The sequence below is a fragment of the Ahaetulla prasina genome, chromosome 1 (assembly GCF_028640845.1).
Source record: "Ahaetulla prasina isolate Xishuangbanna chromosome 1, ASM2864084v1, whole genome shotgun sequence".
NCBI classification, from domain to species: Eukaryota; Metazoa; Chordata; class Lepidosauria; order Squamata; family Colubridae; genus Ahaetulla; species Ahaetulla prasina.
Window position 1 is genome coordinate 320281092 of NC_080539.1, and position 19413 is coordinate 320300504.

Sequence of the window (19413 nt, forward strand, 5' to 3'; positions counted from 1 at the left end):
AAATCAGAGAGGCTTCCAACTGTATGATCCAGCAAGTGATATACATAATCTCTTCATCTGGATGAGCACAACTGGCTCTGTGAAATTAGCCATGACAGAACTTCTCTCCGGAGGTCGGAAGAATCTGGCTTGAGCACTTGGCTGAATCCAAGTTTTTCTAGCATTTTTGGCCAATCTCTGGACCTGTTCTTTAAAAAGCAGGAAATGGGATTGAAGGTTGAAATGCCTACAGTTGGATTAATATACTGGAAGTATATACCTAAGCATAACTCAGCTTTTATTTATTTTTCCCTGACATTTACCAACGTGCTCAGGCATGTAGCGAGGCTCTGTCTGATCTGGGTGGATCTGTTGTCTTTGTGATGTTGCGCTATCCTCAAATGCATGGCTTTCTTCTCTGTTGGTATCAGCTGCTCCATCCTCATCCAAGCGATTCAAATAGGGCTCCAGATCTGGGATGTAAAGCTCATATTGAAGACTGTCCTGATTTGACCCATACTCATAGCTGGGCCTTTCTCGGAGTCCAGCTTCATTTACTATGTTGCACAGCTGATAAAAATCATCTAAAAAGAGAGAGCAAAGAAAAGGTTAATAAAGGAACAGCTTTTCATACAATACTGCCTGAATATTGCAATTGTTATTATAAATTATCTATCTTTAGAGATGCAGCAGTCAGCTAGGGCTAAGAGTGAGGATTAGCCTGTACTAGAATTCTGGCAAGGAGCATCTTAACAATCTGATTATATACATAATTATTACATAAAACATATTCATAAAATATATAACATGTATATTAAATATATATGTATATAGTATCTGATTTCATACCTTTTATCTACCATCTATCCATTTACTGTATATGTGTCATTAATCCAAATAAGTATTGTTTTTCAAAGAATCATAGGGCTGGAAGGGACCTTAAAGGTGTCTTCATATCATCTCAGAAAAATGCTTGTCCAATCTTTTCTTAAAAAATCTCCAGTGATAAAGCAGACACAACTTTGGGAAGGAAGCTGCTTAATAATGATCACTATCAGAAATTCCTCCTCATTTCCAGGGTTGGACCTACCTCTAATAAACTTCACTCAATGCTTCTTTTCCTATCCTACCCTCAGGTGCAATGGAGAATAAATAGGCACTCACTTCCCGCCCTCTTTTCTTCAGCCCTTCAAGTGTTGGAAGACTGCTATCTTTGGCAAAAAAAATCAAAACATAAAATACAAATTAGATGGACATGACCTTGTAGATGACCCTCACTCTGTCAAGGACCTTGGAGTACTCATTTCTAAAGATCTAAGTGCCAAAGCCCACTGTAACAACATTGCCAAAAAGGCATTAAGAGTTGTTAACCTAATCTTCTGTAGCTTTTTCTCTGGTAATATTGTACTACTAACTAAAGCATACAATACTTTTTCTAGACCAATTCTTGAATACAGCTCATCTGTTTGGAACCTGCACTGCATATCAGACATAAATACAACTGAGAGAGTCCAGAGATATTTTACAAGAAGAGTCCTCCATCCCTCTACCTGCAATAAAATACCTTATGCCACCAGACTTCAAATTTTGGGCTTAGACAACTTAGAACTACGCCGACTTCAGTCTGACCTAAGTGTAGTACATAAAATTATCTGCCACAAAGTCCTACCTGTCAATGACTTCTTCAGCTTCAAACACAACAATACACGAGCAAATAATAGATACAAACTCAAGGTAAACCGCTCCAAACTTGATTACAGAAAATATGACTTCAGTAACAGAGTAGTCAATGCCTGGAATGCAGTACCTGACTCTGTGATCCACCAGGACACCTAGATCTCTCTCATAGGCACTACTGTCAAGCCAACTGCTGCCTATCCTCTGCCTGTGCATTTGATTTTTCCTGCCTAAGTGTTGGACCTTATTTTTATTGTCACTGAATGCATCTTGCTGGATAGGGCCCAATCAAGATCCTTCTGAAACTTGAGTCTTATCTTTTAAAGCATTGGCAGCCCCCTCCCCACAGTTTATGTTTTCTGAAAATTTGACGAGTGCCCCTTCAATGCCTTCATCTAAGTCATTTATGAAGATTTTGAAGAGCACTGGGCCCAAGACAGAATCTCGGGGAACCCTTCCATGCCAATGTAGTTCCATTAAGGACCATACATTGACCATACATCATTTATTCTAGTGTTTGCTTTTGTTTTAATTGCTGTAAACCAGGGTCCCCAAACTTGGCAGCTTTAAGATTTGTGGACTTCAACTCCCAGAATTCTGGGAGTTGGAGTCCACAAGTCTTAAAGCTGCCAAGTTTGAAGACCTCTGCTGTAAACTAAGTTCTCTAGGGAAAGCCAGTTGCACTAAATGTGAGCAAATCCCTAAGATCCCTATTCCTTATCTTGGGTTACTCCATGTGTTTTGGACTATATTTCTAACCCCGGTCAAAATGAACCGTGTTCTCTTATATTCCATTAGGAAGCTACTTCATACCAAAAAAAAACCTCCCATAGTGACTAATAATGAACCCTCCCATAGTGACTAATAATGTATAAAAATTTGGAGTGGTGGGTGGGGTGATCAGTTTGCTTAACTGAGCAAATCCAGTCCTAAACAATTTTTGGCTTGTTACTCAATGAGCCAAGGAATAGAAACAAATAACAAAGCATTGCATTAGTTGTTTTTTTTTTGTTAGAGCAGTGACAAATGGTTTTCTAGTCTCTTAAAAACTTCCAGTGTTGGAACATTCACAATTTCTGGAGGCATATTGTTCCACTGATTAATTGTTCCAACTGTCAGGAGATTTCTCCTTAGTTCTAGGTTGCTTCTCTGCTTTATTAGTTTTCATCCATTGCTTCTTGTCTTGCCTTCAGGTGCTTTGGAGAATAAGTTCACTCCCTTGTCTTTGTGGCAACCCCTAGTTATTGGAACACTGCTATCATGTCACCCCTAATACTTCTTTTCATTAAACTCTACATACCCAATTCTAGCAATCATTCTTTATATGCTTTAGCCTCCAGCCCCTAATCCTCTTTGTTGTTCTTCTCTGCAGTCTTTCATGGTATAAATCCACCCTTCGTGTGGATTTATACCATGAATGTTAGAAGTATTTCAAGTAGCACTAGGTAAATTTCATATTAACTATACATTCTAGTGAGAGCCATTTTGGTGTAGCAGTTAAGGCACCAGGCTAGAAACTAGGAAATTGGGAGTTCTAGTCTCTACCTTGGGCCGGTTAGGTGACCTTAGACTAGTCACTTTCTCTCAGCCTTAGGAAAGAGGTAATGGCAAACCACTTCGATAAATCTTGCCAAGAAAACTGCAGGGACTTCTCCAAGCAGTATCCAATAATTGAAAATAATTGAACTGAAAACAAAAAACATTCTAGTAAAGAACAAAGACAATAAAATTCAGTAAGAACAATGAATCCAGCTGGTCGTGTATCTAGACAGAAATTTTTATAAGGCCTAACTTTAAAGTTATCAAAGTTACTTCATGACATGACTTTCAACCCAGTATTTACTCTCAAGTGCCTCCTAGGCAAGGGTAATATTTAAACAGAGGATCCCAAATATCAGTGCCCAAACAGATATGGAGTTATTGACAAAAGTAGACCTTTAAATTAGTTAAGAAAAAACTTATTTTTCAGTTTGAAAAATATCTGTCAACAAGCTTGACACAATTCTCAAGAAGGGCCTATTCTAGAGCCAGATTTGAGTTTGCTGGATACCATAGTCAAATATGGTGCTTCTATCACCTGCTATATCATAAGGTGACAAATATATGTGGTGCCCCGCCATCAAAGATAATCCTCATATTTGTTTGCCAAATATATGCCCCTCTCAGATATTTAACATCCCTAATTGAAACAACAGGCCACTGGGATATGAATTGCAGTATTTCCTACTGGACTCTAATGTACACATTGTGAGCAGAACAGCTACTTTTATAGTTAAGGCAGTTGAGCTAAGAACTCATGATATCAAACGGATCAATATATCATGTAAAGGTGATGTATTTATCTGAATGTTGATTCTTTCTATTTATCACGTGTATTATTGTGTTACCCCAAAAATAAGACCCTGTCTTATATTTTTTTGAACCCTGAAATAAGCCTTATTGCCATGCGCTCAAAAGCCCGATTGAGCTTATTATCAGGGGATGTCTGATTTTGGGGGAAATAGGGTATTATATTTTCTTTTATCCATTTTCCCTTGAATTAATTCCTGTATTTTATGTTTTACTTTTTTCATATGGTCATAAGGCATAGAGTTGGAAGGGATCTTGGAGGTCATTTAGTCTAACCCCCTGCTTGAGCAGGAGTTTGTATATCATTTCAGACAAATGGCTGTCCAGTCTCTTCTTAAAAGCTTCTAGTGATGGAGCACCCACAACTTCTGAATGCAAATCATTCCATTGGTTGATTGTTCTCCTTAGTTCTAGGTTGCTTCTCTCCTTGGTTAGTGTCCATCCGTTGGTTCTTATCTTGCCGTCTGGTACTTTGCAAAATAGTTTCCCCCCCTCATCTTTGTGGCAGCCCCTCAAATATTGTAGTACTACTATCATGTCACCCTTACTCCTTCTTTTTACTAGACTAGACTTACCTAATTCCTTCAATTGTTCTTCATATGTTTTAGCCTCCAGTCCCCTAATAACCTTCGTTGCTCTTCTCTGTACTCTTTCTAGAGTCTCAACATCTTTTTTGACCGAAACTGGATGCAATCGGACTAATCAATTAACAATCTAAATTCAACTATAAAGTCTAACATTTGAAGCAAATGATGTATCCTCACCAGAGGACCTTGGAGGGCAGAGTGCACAGTCCCGACTCCAAGCTTCTCCATAACGGCAACAGCATTCTGAATACGTTGTTTGTCGTCCCAGCAATGGTTCACTACAAACATAGTTTGTTGAGACCTTCTGCCAACAAATTTCTAATTCACTGTCAGGTTCATTCGGATTATCTGTTATTGGGGAAAAAAAGGTTATAGAAAAGGAATAAACAGTCTCTATGTTGTATTAAGGCCATAATACTGTGTAAAGCCTTAACGCAACCATAAAGGAGCTTCCCTCTTTCCTTTCTGCATAATTTTGATCTTTTATTGCAATATTGGCTAGAAAAAGAAGCTTGAGATTTAACTGTTCTGAAGATCAATATATAGAATCACAATGTAGCAAGGCCACTTAGGTTTTGAAACTCAGGATAGGAATATAAATTAAAACATCATTGGAAGACAATCGTCAAGGCTATTCGAGCATAGCTTACAAAGTAATGAAACATTTTGACTTTTAGGATCCTTTTTGCAACATAAGAACCCAGGAATAGCATTGCTGAATCAGTCCAAGACCCATCTTAGCATGCAGACGGGAAAGGGAGATATATCCCTCTCCCACCTCGTCCTCCTGCAGCTGTTGTTTAGAAGCATATTGCTTCTAATTCAGATACAGCAGTGAGTTTTCAAGGTAAGGTTCATTTCTACACTGCTGACTTAAGGGTCTCCACAATAATACCTGGTCTGTCTATGCTACTGTTATTTTGGCACTATGATATTTGAATGACTCTAGAAGGCAATATAAACATGCAAAAATTGCTTAATATCTGTTGTTAGCCCAGTTTTCCGATGCATGTTGATGCATGTATTTAATCCTTTTTAAAAACCATTCAAGTTAGTAGCCATCACACCTTCTAAAGTCACTGATTAATTATACACTGGTGATGAAGTGCTTTCTTTTTCTCAACCTTCTTCCAATCCACTTCATTGGATAATGACTGTTTCTAGTGTTTTTGGGGAGGGGGGAATCTCCCTGCACACTTTCTCAATGCCATATATATTTTTAGATAGTTGAGTCAGGTGCCATTTTCATTATTTTCAAGATAAAAATCCCAAACATTACCATGTTCTCTTGTCTAAACCCTTGAGCATGTTGGTTGCTTCCTTCTGTCTTTTCCAACATTAATTTACCTTTTCCCCTTTATCACAATAATCCTGTGAAGTAGATCAGGTTGACAGATGCCCAAGGTCAATCAGTGAGAGTCATAGTTTTAAACTAAGTTTCCTACTTTGGTGCTTCACTTTTAGAAGATTTTTTTTAATTAAAAAGAAAAGAAAAGATAAAAGAGATTTACAGGCAGAGTAATATTAAATAAAAATTATGAAGCAATATTAAAATACCACATATTAAAATACCATGTATCAATTAAAGTCTTCATAATGTAATTAAAATCAAACTGATATTTACTAATTAGTAACTAATATGAATCCTAAATCAGAATGAGAAATCAATTTTTCCATTGTCTAGTCCAAGAATTCTGTCCTTATTTAACAAATCAAATAGAAGGCTAGATATTTAAGCCTTATCTTAAGAGATGTCCAACTTTCAAATGTTGTACAGTATAAATTCATATGTTGAACTGTAATCCATGGAATTATATTCTGTATCAGATTTATGAAGTTATTTCTAGAGATTGATCTTCCAATCTTCTAGAAATTGATCACATCTTAATTTACTATTTTTTACATAGGAAACTCTATGTGCTTTCCGTTTATTTAGTGACAATTCAAAGTTACCACGGCTTTGAAAAAAGTGACTTATGACCAGTTTTCACACTTCCGACCACAGTAGCATCCTCCTGGTCATGTGATCACTGTGTTCTTACTTGGCAATTGACTCATATTTATGACAGTTGCAGTGTCCCACAGTCATGTAATCCCCTTTTGCGGCCTTCTGACAAGCAAAGTCAATGGGAAAGCCAGATTCACTTAACAACAGTTTGACTAATTTAACAATGGCAGTGATTCACTTAAAAACTGTGGCAAGAAAGATCATAAAATGGGGGCAAACTCACTTAACAAATGTTTCACTTAGCAACAGAAATTTGGGGCTCAGTTGGGGTCGTAGGTCAAGGGCTACCTGTACTACAACTGCCTCTCTTATATTTTATAATGTGTTCTGACCTCATCTCTATTTGATTTTGCCATTTTGCCAATTCAAGAACAAAACTTACATTCACAAGGTTCTATCAGAAGCCTTCTATCTTTATAGAGACCAGTTTATATACTATCCAGAGGAATCTCACCTGCACTGTTGGAAACGTTGACACAGCGATTGTGGATTACATCCAGAACCAGGGGGAGGCTACAGAAGCAGTGATAAGAACCAGCTGTGTTCAGACATTTGCCGTTTGCACAGATCTCTTCATTTTCACACTCATCAAGATCTATGATCACAGCAGAGAATTCACTCAAGCAGATGTTAAAAAAATATTTTTTCACCCTCACGTATAGAACACTCAAAGGATGTTTCCCCATTAATAGTTGATACTTTGGGTGGCCTCTTGCTCACCCTGGGCCATGTTTTTCACTAAATGTATCTTTCCCTACAAATGGCACAGAGTGCTTTTTACAAAAGATGTCAAGAAGGTCAAACAAGCAGGGAGACAATTCTCACCAACACATGCAAACTGACTGGAGTGATAGAAATATCCAACGTGGCAGAAGCAGGTGTATCCAGGCACTGTGTTCACACAATGTCCATTACGACAGACTTCAGAGCCAAACATTTCACATTCGTTGGCATCTATGGGAGGAAAAATGAACTTCAATAAGAGGAAGGGAGGGAGGGAGGGAGGGAGGGAGGGAGGGAGGGAGGGAGGAAGGAAGGAAGGAAGGAAGGAAGGAAGGAAGGAAGGAAGGAAAGGATTTCTAGAACACTCTTCAGCTAACATCTCTGGTGGGAAACTTTTCTATTTGGAGCAAAGCCCTGCCTATTGAAGTCAATTCTGGATACAAAAAGAAATACGTAGAAAAGCCCACTGATTTACATCAATATGAACACTGTGAAGATAGCTGGATTTACTGTTTGATCACTGACAGTTCTCTGAAGTTTTTATAAGGGTAGCAAAGTCATAATTCAACATGAGAATTCTTTATTGTGTTATAATAATTGCTTATATAATGTATAATGATAGACAGACCTCAGAGCCAAACATTTCACATTCGTTGGGATCTATGGGGAAAAAACTGATTATGGATATTAACACTGGAATAAATGAAAAATTTCTTCTAAAATATAAGCCATCCCCCCACCCCCTTCAGTTTGAGCTTGAAATGGCTGTTGGATTTTTAGAATTAGAAGTACCTGTATAAGATGTCTGTCCAAAAATCAGTGTTCCTTCTACAGGAATATAGCCATTCCCACTAGGACAAATATCAATATATTCCACTGCCAAAAAAGTTGACAAAGAAGAATTATAATTAAATGAAACTCAGAAGAAGGGAAAAATATAACTGAGATACTACTGATCATGATACCCCTGAGATCAGTAGTGCTGTTTAGCGTAACCTTGACTTTCCTGGTAAAGAAGGGCCAAGGGAACACTTGTGAGGTGCTGACATGGATATTGTAGGCATCAATCAAATACAGTTGCTCAGATTCATTCGGAATCTGAATCTGACTGCACAGGTCCTATGGCACTGTCTGACACATGTCTTACCTGGTTTCTTTTGAAGAGTCTGAATCTATTAGCCCTATGAACTGTCCAGCATCCTTGTAGCTGAGTGGCTCTGAAGGCCATCTACTGGGGAATTAATGGGCTTTTTGTCCAGTTGCTTGGCTATATGAAAACAGACTGATGGACTAGATGGGCCAGGAATCTGATCCAGCAGGGATTTGCTTATGTTCTTCATGTTATCTCCTGGAGACTTTAATCAACCAGGATGGACAGGGATCTAAGACATAGGAGATCCCTACAGAGCAACTGTATGCTGTCATCAAGTTTAATAATCATTGATCCTCATGACTTCCATGAACTTGATCCAACCTTTTTTTTTTTTTAAGCCAGCCAAGCTGGCACTACATCTTGTGGTTATCAATTCCAAAGTTGAATTACCCATTAAAAAAATTCTTTTTGCCTGTCTTGATTCTTCCAGGATTCAATTTGACTGAATTACCTCTGTTTGTAATATTTCGGAAAAGGGAACTCCTTGTTCACTTTATCCTCACCATGCATAATTTTGTATACCTCAATCATGTCCCCTGTTATACAATTCCTTTCTAGATTAAAAAGCCGCAAATGTTTCCTGATAGGGGAGCTGCTCCAGTCCTTTGATTACCCCTCCTCTGACCCTTCTCTAGTCCTATGAGATCCTTTTTGAGGTGTAACTGCACACAATATTCTACAAGTGGTGACACCATTGAATTTATATAAGGACATTAAAGATTTTGGCATTGCTGTACTATTTCTTATGTAGTTGGGGTCCATGCAATGCTGAATGGTTTTCTGTTTTTTAAAGAGATGATTTTCTTCCCTCTCCTTAAGAGGCCATGACTTGAGTTAACAGATCTGGACAATTTTTATTTAGTTTCCAATCTTCCCGTCTTGGGGAAGTTTGTAAAGAAAATGGTCAGTTTACAGCTCTAGAGCAGGGTCTCCAATCTTGGCAACTTGATACCTGGCAGACTTCAACTCCCAGAATCCCCCAGCCAGTAAAGCTGGCTGGGGGATTCTGGGAGTTGAAGTCCGCCAGGCTTCAAGTTGCTAAGGTTGGAGACCCCTGCTCTGGAGGACCCTGGAAGAAGCAGATTATGTACTCTAGTCACTCAATATTCTGGCCTGACTTGGACAGCTTTAGAGCGATGCATCTGCATATACAACCATATACATGCTGTCTATACATACATATACCAAAACACATGAGAGCTGGTTCGGTGTAGTGGTTAAGGCATCAAGCTAGAAACTAGAAATTGCAAAGTCCAATCCTGGACACAAAGCTAGCTGGGTGACCTTTGGCCAGTTATTATTTTCTCAGCCCTAGGAATCAAGAAATGGCAAATCATTTCTGAAAAACCTCACCATGAAAACTGCAGGGATTTGTCCAGGCAGTCTTTTGAGAATCAGACACGAATGAACAGAAGAAGTAAAAGCATACACCTACACATACATTCAGAGCAAACAAGCATTTAGGAAGTTCCTTTTTTTGTTGTTCACATGTTTATTGCTTAAAACAATAATGCAACATACCTGAGCCAATGACTGGGCACAGATATGTTTCACAATTATCTCCCCAGGCTGCTCCTTCTGTGCAACAGCATTCCTCTTTTGTGGTGTTATTGGCTAAGACACTGTCACACAATGGGACATCACTGATGTGATAATAGCACTCCTTCCGCTCTGCATTATCTGGATGTAAAGATACAGGCCTTCCAGGTTCCCCTGACATGAGATTTAAACATATAATTTATGTGGCAGAGTCACACTGACAAACAGGCAGACATCTGGAAATTATCTGATGAAAGCAATCTGTCAGAGCAAAGCAACCTCTAGAGCTGGGATCTCCAACTTTGGCAACTTTAAAACTGTTGGACTTCAACTCCCAGAATTCTGGGAGTTGAAGTCCACAAGTCTTAAAGTTGCCAAGGTTGGAGACCCCTGCTCTAGACTTTATTACATTATTAATTTTAGCAATGTAATGTATATTTCACGAACTCCAAATAGTTTAATTGGAAGTTTACTTGCATTTGTCTTTCCAAGTGCAAATATAACACAATTCAGCATTGCCTGCATTATTTTCTTTATCTGTAAATACAATTTCTCTCCAAATTACAAATGTTTTCTTCAGATGGAAAAGTTAGCCTCCCACTGATTCCCACAATACACATTTAAAAGAGTCTATGTTTTGTATCACTTTAAAACTGTCTTTAATGGCTGTATGTGCTTCAATGCTTTCATTAAAGCATGCTTTTTTAAGAAGTTGCAACCAATAATAAAGCCCCATTTTACTGAACAATTAACTGTACTTTCCCAAAATATTACATGAAGCTGGACATCATGTTACTAATGCCAAATCAGGGATTATGAAAATCTCATATTAAGACCATATATTTGAAGACTACATTTTGGAGCAGGAGGAAAACAACTCAAATGCAACCTCTATGTCATTATCCATTTATATGTTAACTGTTAACTGTTTTCAAATCTTGCTTTCACAAATGGGATTTAATATGCTCCTAGCTATTTTTTTCCCTCTCTGCACCAAAAGGTGATTGGTTAAACATCCACATGAGATTATATTTAATAGACTGGTTATATGTATAAGAAATTCAGTTTATGGTCAATCTCTGATGTTGGAATATGTTAAGAATTTAGACAATGCTTTCTACGCACTGATGATGTTACCTAGTTTGGTAATGAAATGTCTACATGAAAATCACCAAGGTCTGGGAGCAACATGGAGTACACAATTCTTTCTTTTACCCAGACTAATAAGAACTTGCAAGAATTGTATCTCCAATTTCCATTTGCAGGATATTGTTCAATAAACCCTTACCTATGCCTGACCGCGAGCGACATTCCCCAGTTTCTGTGTCATACTCCTCATGGTCACTTGGACACAGGCACAAGAAGGCTCCTTCTACATTTTCACAAAGTGCAGTCCCACACACTGCAATCATCAGCTCACATTCATTTACATCTGCAAGAATCATAATACATTTTATCAATATGCCTGCTAAATTCAGTGCTTTTTGGAGTCATCATCTCTGTTTCTCATCCAAGGAGTTAATTTCTGCATTCTACAAAGTTGCACTTTACATTTCTGACTTCTCATAATGCCTGTTTCCTAAAACTTAGAGCTATGTCAGCAACATGTGGTTCCTGCTGTAGTTCATGGGATACAACTAATAATTCTGCTGGCTAAATTGTTAGTACAGAAATATGATTCCCTAGGAATAAAATAAAAAGGGACGTGGTGGCTTAGTGGGTAAGATGCTGAGCTTGTCGATCAAAAGGTCGGCAGTTCAGTGGTTCGAATCCTAGTGCTGCGTAACAGGGTGAGCTCCTGTTACTTGTCCCAGCTTCTGCCAACCTAGCAGTTCGAAAGCACGTAAAAAATACAAGTAGAAAAATAAGGACCACCTTTGGTGGGAAGGTAACAGCGTTCCGTGCGCCTTTGGTGTTGAGTCATGCTGGTCACATGACCACGGAGACGTCTTCTGACAGCGCTGGCTCTTCGGCTTTGAAACAGAGATGAGCACCGCCCCCTAGAGTTGGGAACGACTAGCATGTATGTGCGAGGGGAACCTTTACCTTTACCTTTCGGAATAAAATAGCTGAAAAAATAGCTGAAGAATTAGATGTATGAACAGGAAGAAATGATAGGACAGCCCAATATTTAAAGACTGTCAATAAATGATGGCCCAGTTTTGTTTTTTATGTCTGAAGAAATAGAATCTAAACCAATGAATTCGAAATGTTAAAGAGGAACTTCAGGAAAGCATTAGGAAGTCCTATTTTGCGTAGATATCTGGCAATGAGCAAACTGTTTCAGAAAGCGGTGGATTCTTATTTGAGAAAAACATTTAAATAGATCTATGACTTTCTATCACAGTTGTACTTGCTGATTTCTTGCAACAACAAAGATTTAGATTTGATGATCTCCAACATCTTTCCAGTTCTAGGTTTCAGCATTCCTCTGAACTACATTGTTTTTCTCCAAGAAACTGCCTCTCTAGCCTGGGTTTTATACAAATGCTTAAGCCTCAAGTTATGCTACAATCACAATTAGTATTTCTTTACAAAAAGAGCTAGATTTAAAGATTCATCTGGGCATTGCATTTTTTCAGTCCTATCCTTACAGTATAAGACTTCATTCACAAAGAACTTGAGAACTGGGAAGTTAGAATTTCAAATACAATTAACCACACACACACACACACACAAAAAAAACCCCCAATGTTATTTTTAAGGGATTTTCCTCAAGATCATAACCTTGATAAACAAGTTGGAAAGGTGCCTGAATTCTGGATAAGGAGGCAGTGTGGATCTATGAAAGCTGAATGACTCTTACCAATGCAATCATGGCTTGAAGGGGAATTTGTATAGCCACGGTCACACAAGCAATGGAATGACCCAACAGTGTTGTCACAGAAACCATGGCTTCCACACAGGGTCTCATTGGCACATTCATCAATATCTGGATAACAGATAGATAAACAAATCAGTACACAGTCCTTTCTAAACAAGGCAAATCTTATTTTGCTTCTTTATTTCAGACACATGCTAGCAAGATGACTGATACTGATATTTTAGTTCATATCAACATACTGTGCAAAAATGCCAATGTCATGAATTCATTTCAACATGACTTCAGCATTATCAGAGAAACAATTCGGCAAAAAAGTGAAACTGTGGAGAACTAAGGAACTGAAAGAGGAAGCATTTAGGTCTCGAGTGCTGAACTATGTCCTCTGTTTTTGGTTTTTTTTGTGTTGTTTTTTTTGTTTACATTTATATCCCGCCCTTCTCCGAAGACTCAGGGCGGCTTACAGTATATAAGGCAATAGTCTCATTCTATTTGTATATTTTTACAAAGTCAACTTATTGCCCCCCCCCAACAATCTGGGTCCTCATTTTACCTACCTTATAAAGGATGGAAGGCTGAGTCAACCTTGGGCCGGGCTTGAACCTGCAGTAATTGCAGGCTGCTGTGTTCTAATAACAGGCTTCTAACAGCCTGAGCTATTACGGCCTGTGTATACTATAAGAGAAGTAACCCAATCCAAATTCTTAAGGGCAATGTTATACATCTCTCAATGTGCATTGATTACTCTTCTGGTTTTGTAATCTGGCCCTCCTTCTGCAGAGGTTAATTTGAGATTCAGCCAATATTAACAGAAGGAATATTAATGTAGTTATTGTTGATAGATGTATTTCTCCTTGGAAGAAATGCATAGTTTTAGATTTAAATTACTGCAATCTTAGTTTCTCGCCTTTCTTGATGATACCAGGTCCTGAGAGAAACACTTTAGAACTTGGTCTTGCAGAAATATGAGTAATGTTCTCATTATTATAATGGACTTTATAATACACCTTTTGCTTAATTTTTCAATGTATTTTCTATCTCACATAAATAAACATTCTTATCAGTGGTGAAATTCAAAATTTTTTACTACTGGTTCTGTGGGCATGGCTTGGTGGGCCTGGCAGGGGAAGGATACTGCAAAATCCGCATTCCCTCCCCACTCCTGGGAAGAAGAATATTACAAAACCTCCATTCCCACCCCACTCTGGGGCCAGCCAGAGATGATATTTGCCTGTTCTCCTCAAAATTTCCACTACCAGTTTTCCAGAACCTGTCAGAACCTGCTGAATTTCACCCGATTGTTATTGTCCAGACCTAAAATTTTGCCATCCATAGTTTTAGAGGAAAGGTTTAATAATATTCCATTCTGAGCATATTTTTGCCCTTAGTTGGGCTGGGCAATTAAGACAATATCTCAAGTTCTGCTGCACTACTTTTTTATGTTGGTCGGTGGAAACATCTAGGAAGGTTGCCAGATTTTGACTGATTGTGATTGCCATAAGTTCAATACTGAAAAACATTTACAAATTGATTTACTGCTTCAGATGTAGGTCACTTCCCATTTTATTACCTGTTTGTTTTCTTTTGTGCTAATATCCTGTTTTACTTTTATTTGATTGTGTTATACTGATATTTTAGACTTTGATTGTAAACTATATATTTAGCATATATGGAATTGAGAATAACATCAGGGATGGAAGTATTTACACTGTCTCCTCCCATATGAATTAGTAGCAATAAACAGGAAAAAGAAAGTTATAAGTCTATTTCCATCAAGCTGCTTTCCATTTTGGGTACTTCATGGCTATTTCATCCATGGGAGATACACCTGTTTAATAAACTGTCTAAGAGGAAGAGCAAAACAATATCCATAAAAAAAGAGAGAGAGAGAGAGAGAGAGAGAAAATCCCCAAACATTTGAGAGTACAGCCAGATAGTATTTTTATCTCTATAATGTAAAAATGTTTCTCCTTCTTTATAAAATGGAATTCTTCTCTACAGAGAGTCTTCCTTAACTGTTACACACCCCAGAATTTTCCCAACAGCACCTACCAATGCATTCACCAAATGGTGTGCGATGGAAGCCGGGAGGACATCCCATAATGCAGTGGAACGAACCCAAGGTATTCTGGCATTGCCATATGCCACAAGCAGTAGCCCCAAATTCTTCACATTCATCCACATCTGTCATCCATGGGAAAGCATTTTCAATAGAATGTATCAGAAGGACAACATTTAATAAAAGACTTGGCAGAAGTAAATTGTAGGGGGGAAAGGAAACATGAAATATGTCTCAAAGAGAAGAAGAACTTGAAAAAAATGCACAAGCCCTGATGGCTAACATAGTTAACATTCAAGTATCCTTAAGTAACAATAGGCAACTCTATGTTTGTGGTCCCAGAGCAACATTGATTGTGCTACTAAAATTGATTAAGATTTTTTTTTTTTGCATTTGGGGGAGTACAATAAAAAATAAAAAGTGGATACAGTGCCCATGAGACCAGTATATCTGCCCAGTGTGATAATCTTACATCAGTAACAATGCCCTCTATAGCAGCTAGAGTCTATTAAAAAAAGCCTGCCTTGTCACCAAAGCACAGTCCTGACCTGCCCCCCACCCCATTGCCTGCCTCTGTAAAACAAGGATTGTAGTTCTAAAGTTTGGTTGAATGAAAGCAATAGATCAAAAAAGAAATAAATAAATAAATAAACAATATCATTTCGGGGAGATAAACATTCTTAAAAGAATTGCTCTGCAGGACTAGTAATGAAAAAAAAATAACATTTTCTTAGAAGTTGGAGGGCAGCTATATAGTATGAAGTTATCCCAACTACATATGTGAATTGAGACTCAATAAACCACCTGAAGCTGTTATTTTCATTAAGAAGCAATATTGAATTGACATAATGCAAAGAACTCCTCTCATGCCAATAACAGCTTCAGGGGAGCAACATTTCCCAGGATCTCAGCATGGAAGCAAAGAATTAAACTTCCACATCCCCACCAATCACTATCAGCACCATGCTAGCAGCTAACATTTGTGGGGTTTTTTTTAAAAAAATGTAGATATAAAATACAAAAATGCCTCCAACGATTTGCTTAGCCTGATTCTGATCTATAGTCTTTTTTTCTTCTTCTTCTTCAGAGGTCACTCTTACCTACACAGTCATCTGTTTCCTGCGAATGCTGGAAGCCAGTTTGACATAAGCAGCTGTAGGAGCCTTCTGTATTGATACACCGACCATGCAAACAACGGGACTGATCAGCACATTCATCCACATCTGCCAAATACGATACAACATATAAGCACACGGAAAGAAGCCAGACTTTAATGTGAAATAGTATTGAAACGGGACAGCAGAAATTCATCTGAGCTGATTAAAATGAATTAATCTGAGCCTAATTTGGAATGGACTAAATTTGGAATGGACTAAATTAGTTAATTTGAATTCAGGCTCTCTGATTTCTCTAAATTTGAATTGCAAATGGAAGCAGAATGTGAAAAACCTTATAGCAAGCAGCAGACTAAATTCATAATTGGGAATCATGTATACTATCCTTGTTTCCCCTAGTATCTTAAACTGTTATTATAGTATCATTCAACCCATCTCTGAAGTATGCTGAACCCATCCACATTACTGTTATTTTGACATAACAATGATTGGATGAGTCTTGAAGATATTATAGGTCATTAGGAAAATTAATATTAAATTAGCAAGCGGAAATTACGTTGCCCATAGTTTAGCATAGACAGCTTAGCTTGTCTGTGGCAAAAACGAAATCTAAATTGAAAACTTTCAGAATTTATAAACCCTATCATTAACATTGTACGTTATGTTAGTAATTTTTGGAAATATGGACATGCAAAAGCAGGAGCAGAGAGCAGGGTTCTGCAGTATCCTGGATTTGTCTGGATACATATATTCTTTTCAGCACCTCTCTAAATCAAATACATCTTTTTCTTAGATGACAGTGTAAGTCCTGAAAAAGTCATAGCAACATGAATTCTAATATACATTCTGAATCATCTTTTCCCCCTCAAATGCTGGATTGCTACAGTCTTAAGAGAAAATATAGGGTGGATGATGTTGAATGGGAAAGCATCTTTTAAGGACCTGGGATCAGCCTGAAAAGAAATAGGGGGTGGGGGGAGGAAACCTTCCTTGATTTCTTTCTTTGGCAAGATATGTCCAAGAGAGAAGGGACAGATAAAAGATCACTATAGTTTCTAAGAGCTTACCCTGGCAGCTGACTCCACCAGCAGCATTTGAGAAGCCAAGAGCACAAATGCAGAAATAAGATCCATGACTGTTTAGGCATTCGCCATTGGGACTGCAGATGCCACTGTCCAGACACTCATTCTGATCTATAGGAGGTAAGGATAGTAAAGATAATTACAGGGAATTCTATCTGAAAAGCTGCTGCATAATTTAACCTGCTTAACAAAGTATTTTTTCATTCAGAACAAGATTGTCTTAATAATCTTTACACTACTCACATCTAAGCTATGGATGTGGGATATATTAAACAATAAGAGACGCTGACATTCAAATGAAATGAAATGAAAATACCTTTCTGAGAGTCTCTTTCAGAAATCTGTTGTTGGAGAGAGCTCTAAATATACATACATATGCTATGGTCTAGCATGTATTCACTTAAAATCAAGAAACAGGGGTCAGCAGCCATATAATTATATAATAATTTAACTTTTTTTAAAAAAATTAATCTTTTGAATTTTAATAATTTTAACTGGGGTATTTTATTTTTGGGTCAAATTTGACGGTTTTAATTTTCGGCCATCTATAGAATATGTTATTTTAACTGTTGTTTTAATTTGTATATTGTACTGTTTTAATCTGGCTGTACACTGCCCTGAGTCCTTCGGGAGAAGGGCGGTATAAAAATCTAAATAATAAATAAATAAAATAAATAAATAAATATAATTTAATGCAATATGAAAACTGAACCTGCCGTCTTTTCAGGCAAAAATCCATACCTATTTTTCTCCTTGCTTTTTAATTCTGGCAACCTAATTTAAATGGGTAGGTGGAAATCCATATGCTGAAGTTTAACAAGGTGTCAGAACTTCTTGCTGATATATTTAAAAACAGCAAGACATTAACTAAGAAACCCTGGGGTATCTTTTGCCTACTCCAATTTTAAACATGTTAACTGAGTTCCAAAAATTATGGGAGAGTAGGAATCAGTTGGCTTCAAGCTGCAAACCAAGGAAGGAGATGCTTACTATCAGATACACAGTATGTTATTCTTTTATTCTATTATATTCAAATATGAAAAAATAAGAAACACAAATATACTAGTCATGCATTATTGTTTATACTACCTTTCTATAAAATACAAGTAGTTATCAATAATAATTGTAACTTTAATCAATTTGATATTGGTTACAAAAGCACAGAATTAAGAAGAGCGTAGGACAAGGACAGCACCCAAATCACAAGATGACTAAAAGAAACCAAATATTGACATGAGGAAAAAGGAACAAGAAGTGGGAAAGAAAAGCAGAAGTTAATATTTAGGTTCAATTCCTCTATTATTTGTCAAAAGCATGTGAAAATAACTAAAATAATCCAGAGTCAATATTGTTCAACCATCACATGGGCAATGCCCACCTTGGCAGAGAATTCTGCAGAATTCTCAGTGCATTTAGAGAACATCAATTTGGGGGAGGTTGGTTTAAATTATATAAATGGGCATAACTGATAAAATACAAAGGTACTTAGAAGATGGTACTGCATATTCTTCAAAAACAAGATAGAGTCTCCTCCTCCTTTTTGAACAGTGAAGGGTAATTTTTTTTCTAGACACTAATGAGGCTGATTTTAAAAAAGCCACACGAAACTCCCAAAATGTCTGCCCCCCCCCTTGTTTATGCTAGTTCTGAAAGTGACTAAATTAATGAAGAAGGGGCAAATTCATCCAGATGTGTTACACTGGGCTTACCTTCACATGTGGTCCCATTGAAAAGTTCAAAACCTAGTTGACAATGACATGTGTAGGATCCTGGTGTGTTTAAGCAGTCTCCTCCTAAGCAGTAAATGTTTGGATATTCACATTCATCACTGTCTGTTCAAGGAAAGGAAGGCATGATTAATGGAAAGCAACACCAATTAGGGAAGAAAAATTCCTTATAGGCACAAGCTTTTTTTGTGTTTATTTTAAATGAAAAAAGAAAGCTAACCTACAGGGTACCATTGCTGGAGCTATTAGCAGAGGAAATTTATGCATTCTTCTGTCCAGCTCATATTAAAAGTGTACTGCAAATGCTTAAGAATATAACCAAGCACACATTCTACTGCTAAAGAAGTTCTGTATACAATTTTCTTTGGTGTATATATTTTAATGAGCTTTGATCTTCTTAAAATATATTGATCAAGTATCAGAGCATATATATATCAGAGCATATATATATATAGCCAAACCAAAACCCGGGATGCTGCATCACAGCCATCTGCTCAAGACATCACATCACGGAGGCCACAATACCAAAGCTCAGGAACAAAAGACTAGGACCACACCCACAAAGGATGCTATGAAACAACTGACCAATCCGCA

At 37.5% G+C, this 19413-nt stretch overlaps 1 protein-coding gene across 1 annotated transcript in view; it reads right to left on the reverse strand.

Moving 5' to 3' along the window:
* The window catches only part of LTBP2 (latent transforming growth factor beta binding protein 2), a 132586-nt gene that overhangs the window by 5747 nt on the left and 107426 nt on the right, over window positions 1-19413 (reverse strand). The window contains exons 21-32 of the mRNA XM_058162351.1: window positions 18802-18924; window positions 17078-17203; window positions 15996-16118; window positions 14889-15020; window positions 12822-12947; window positions 11304-11447; window positions 9998-10189; window positions 8116-8199; window positions 7426-7554; window positions 7055-7195; window positions 4770-4940; window positions 303-563 (exon numbers count right to left, since the gene is read on the reverse strand). Of these exons, the coding sequence (XP_058018334.1) occupies window positions 303-563; window positions 4770-4940; window positions 7055-7195; window positions 7426-7554; window positions 8116-8199; window positions 9998-10189; window positions 11304-11447; window positions 12822-12947; window positions 14889-15020; window positions 15996-16118; window positions 17078-17203; window positions 18802-18924 (1752 nt within the window). The remainder of the gene's footprint in view (window positions 1-302; window positions 564-4769; window positions 4941-7054; window positions 7196-7425; window positions 7555-8115; window positions 8200-9997; window positions 10190-11303; window positions 11448-12821; window positions 12948-14888; window positions 15021-15995; window positions 16119-17077; window positions 17204-18801; window positions 18925-19413) is intronic.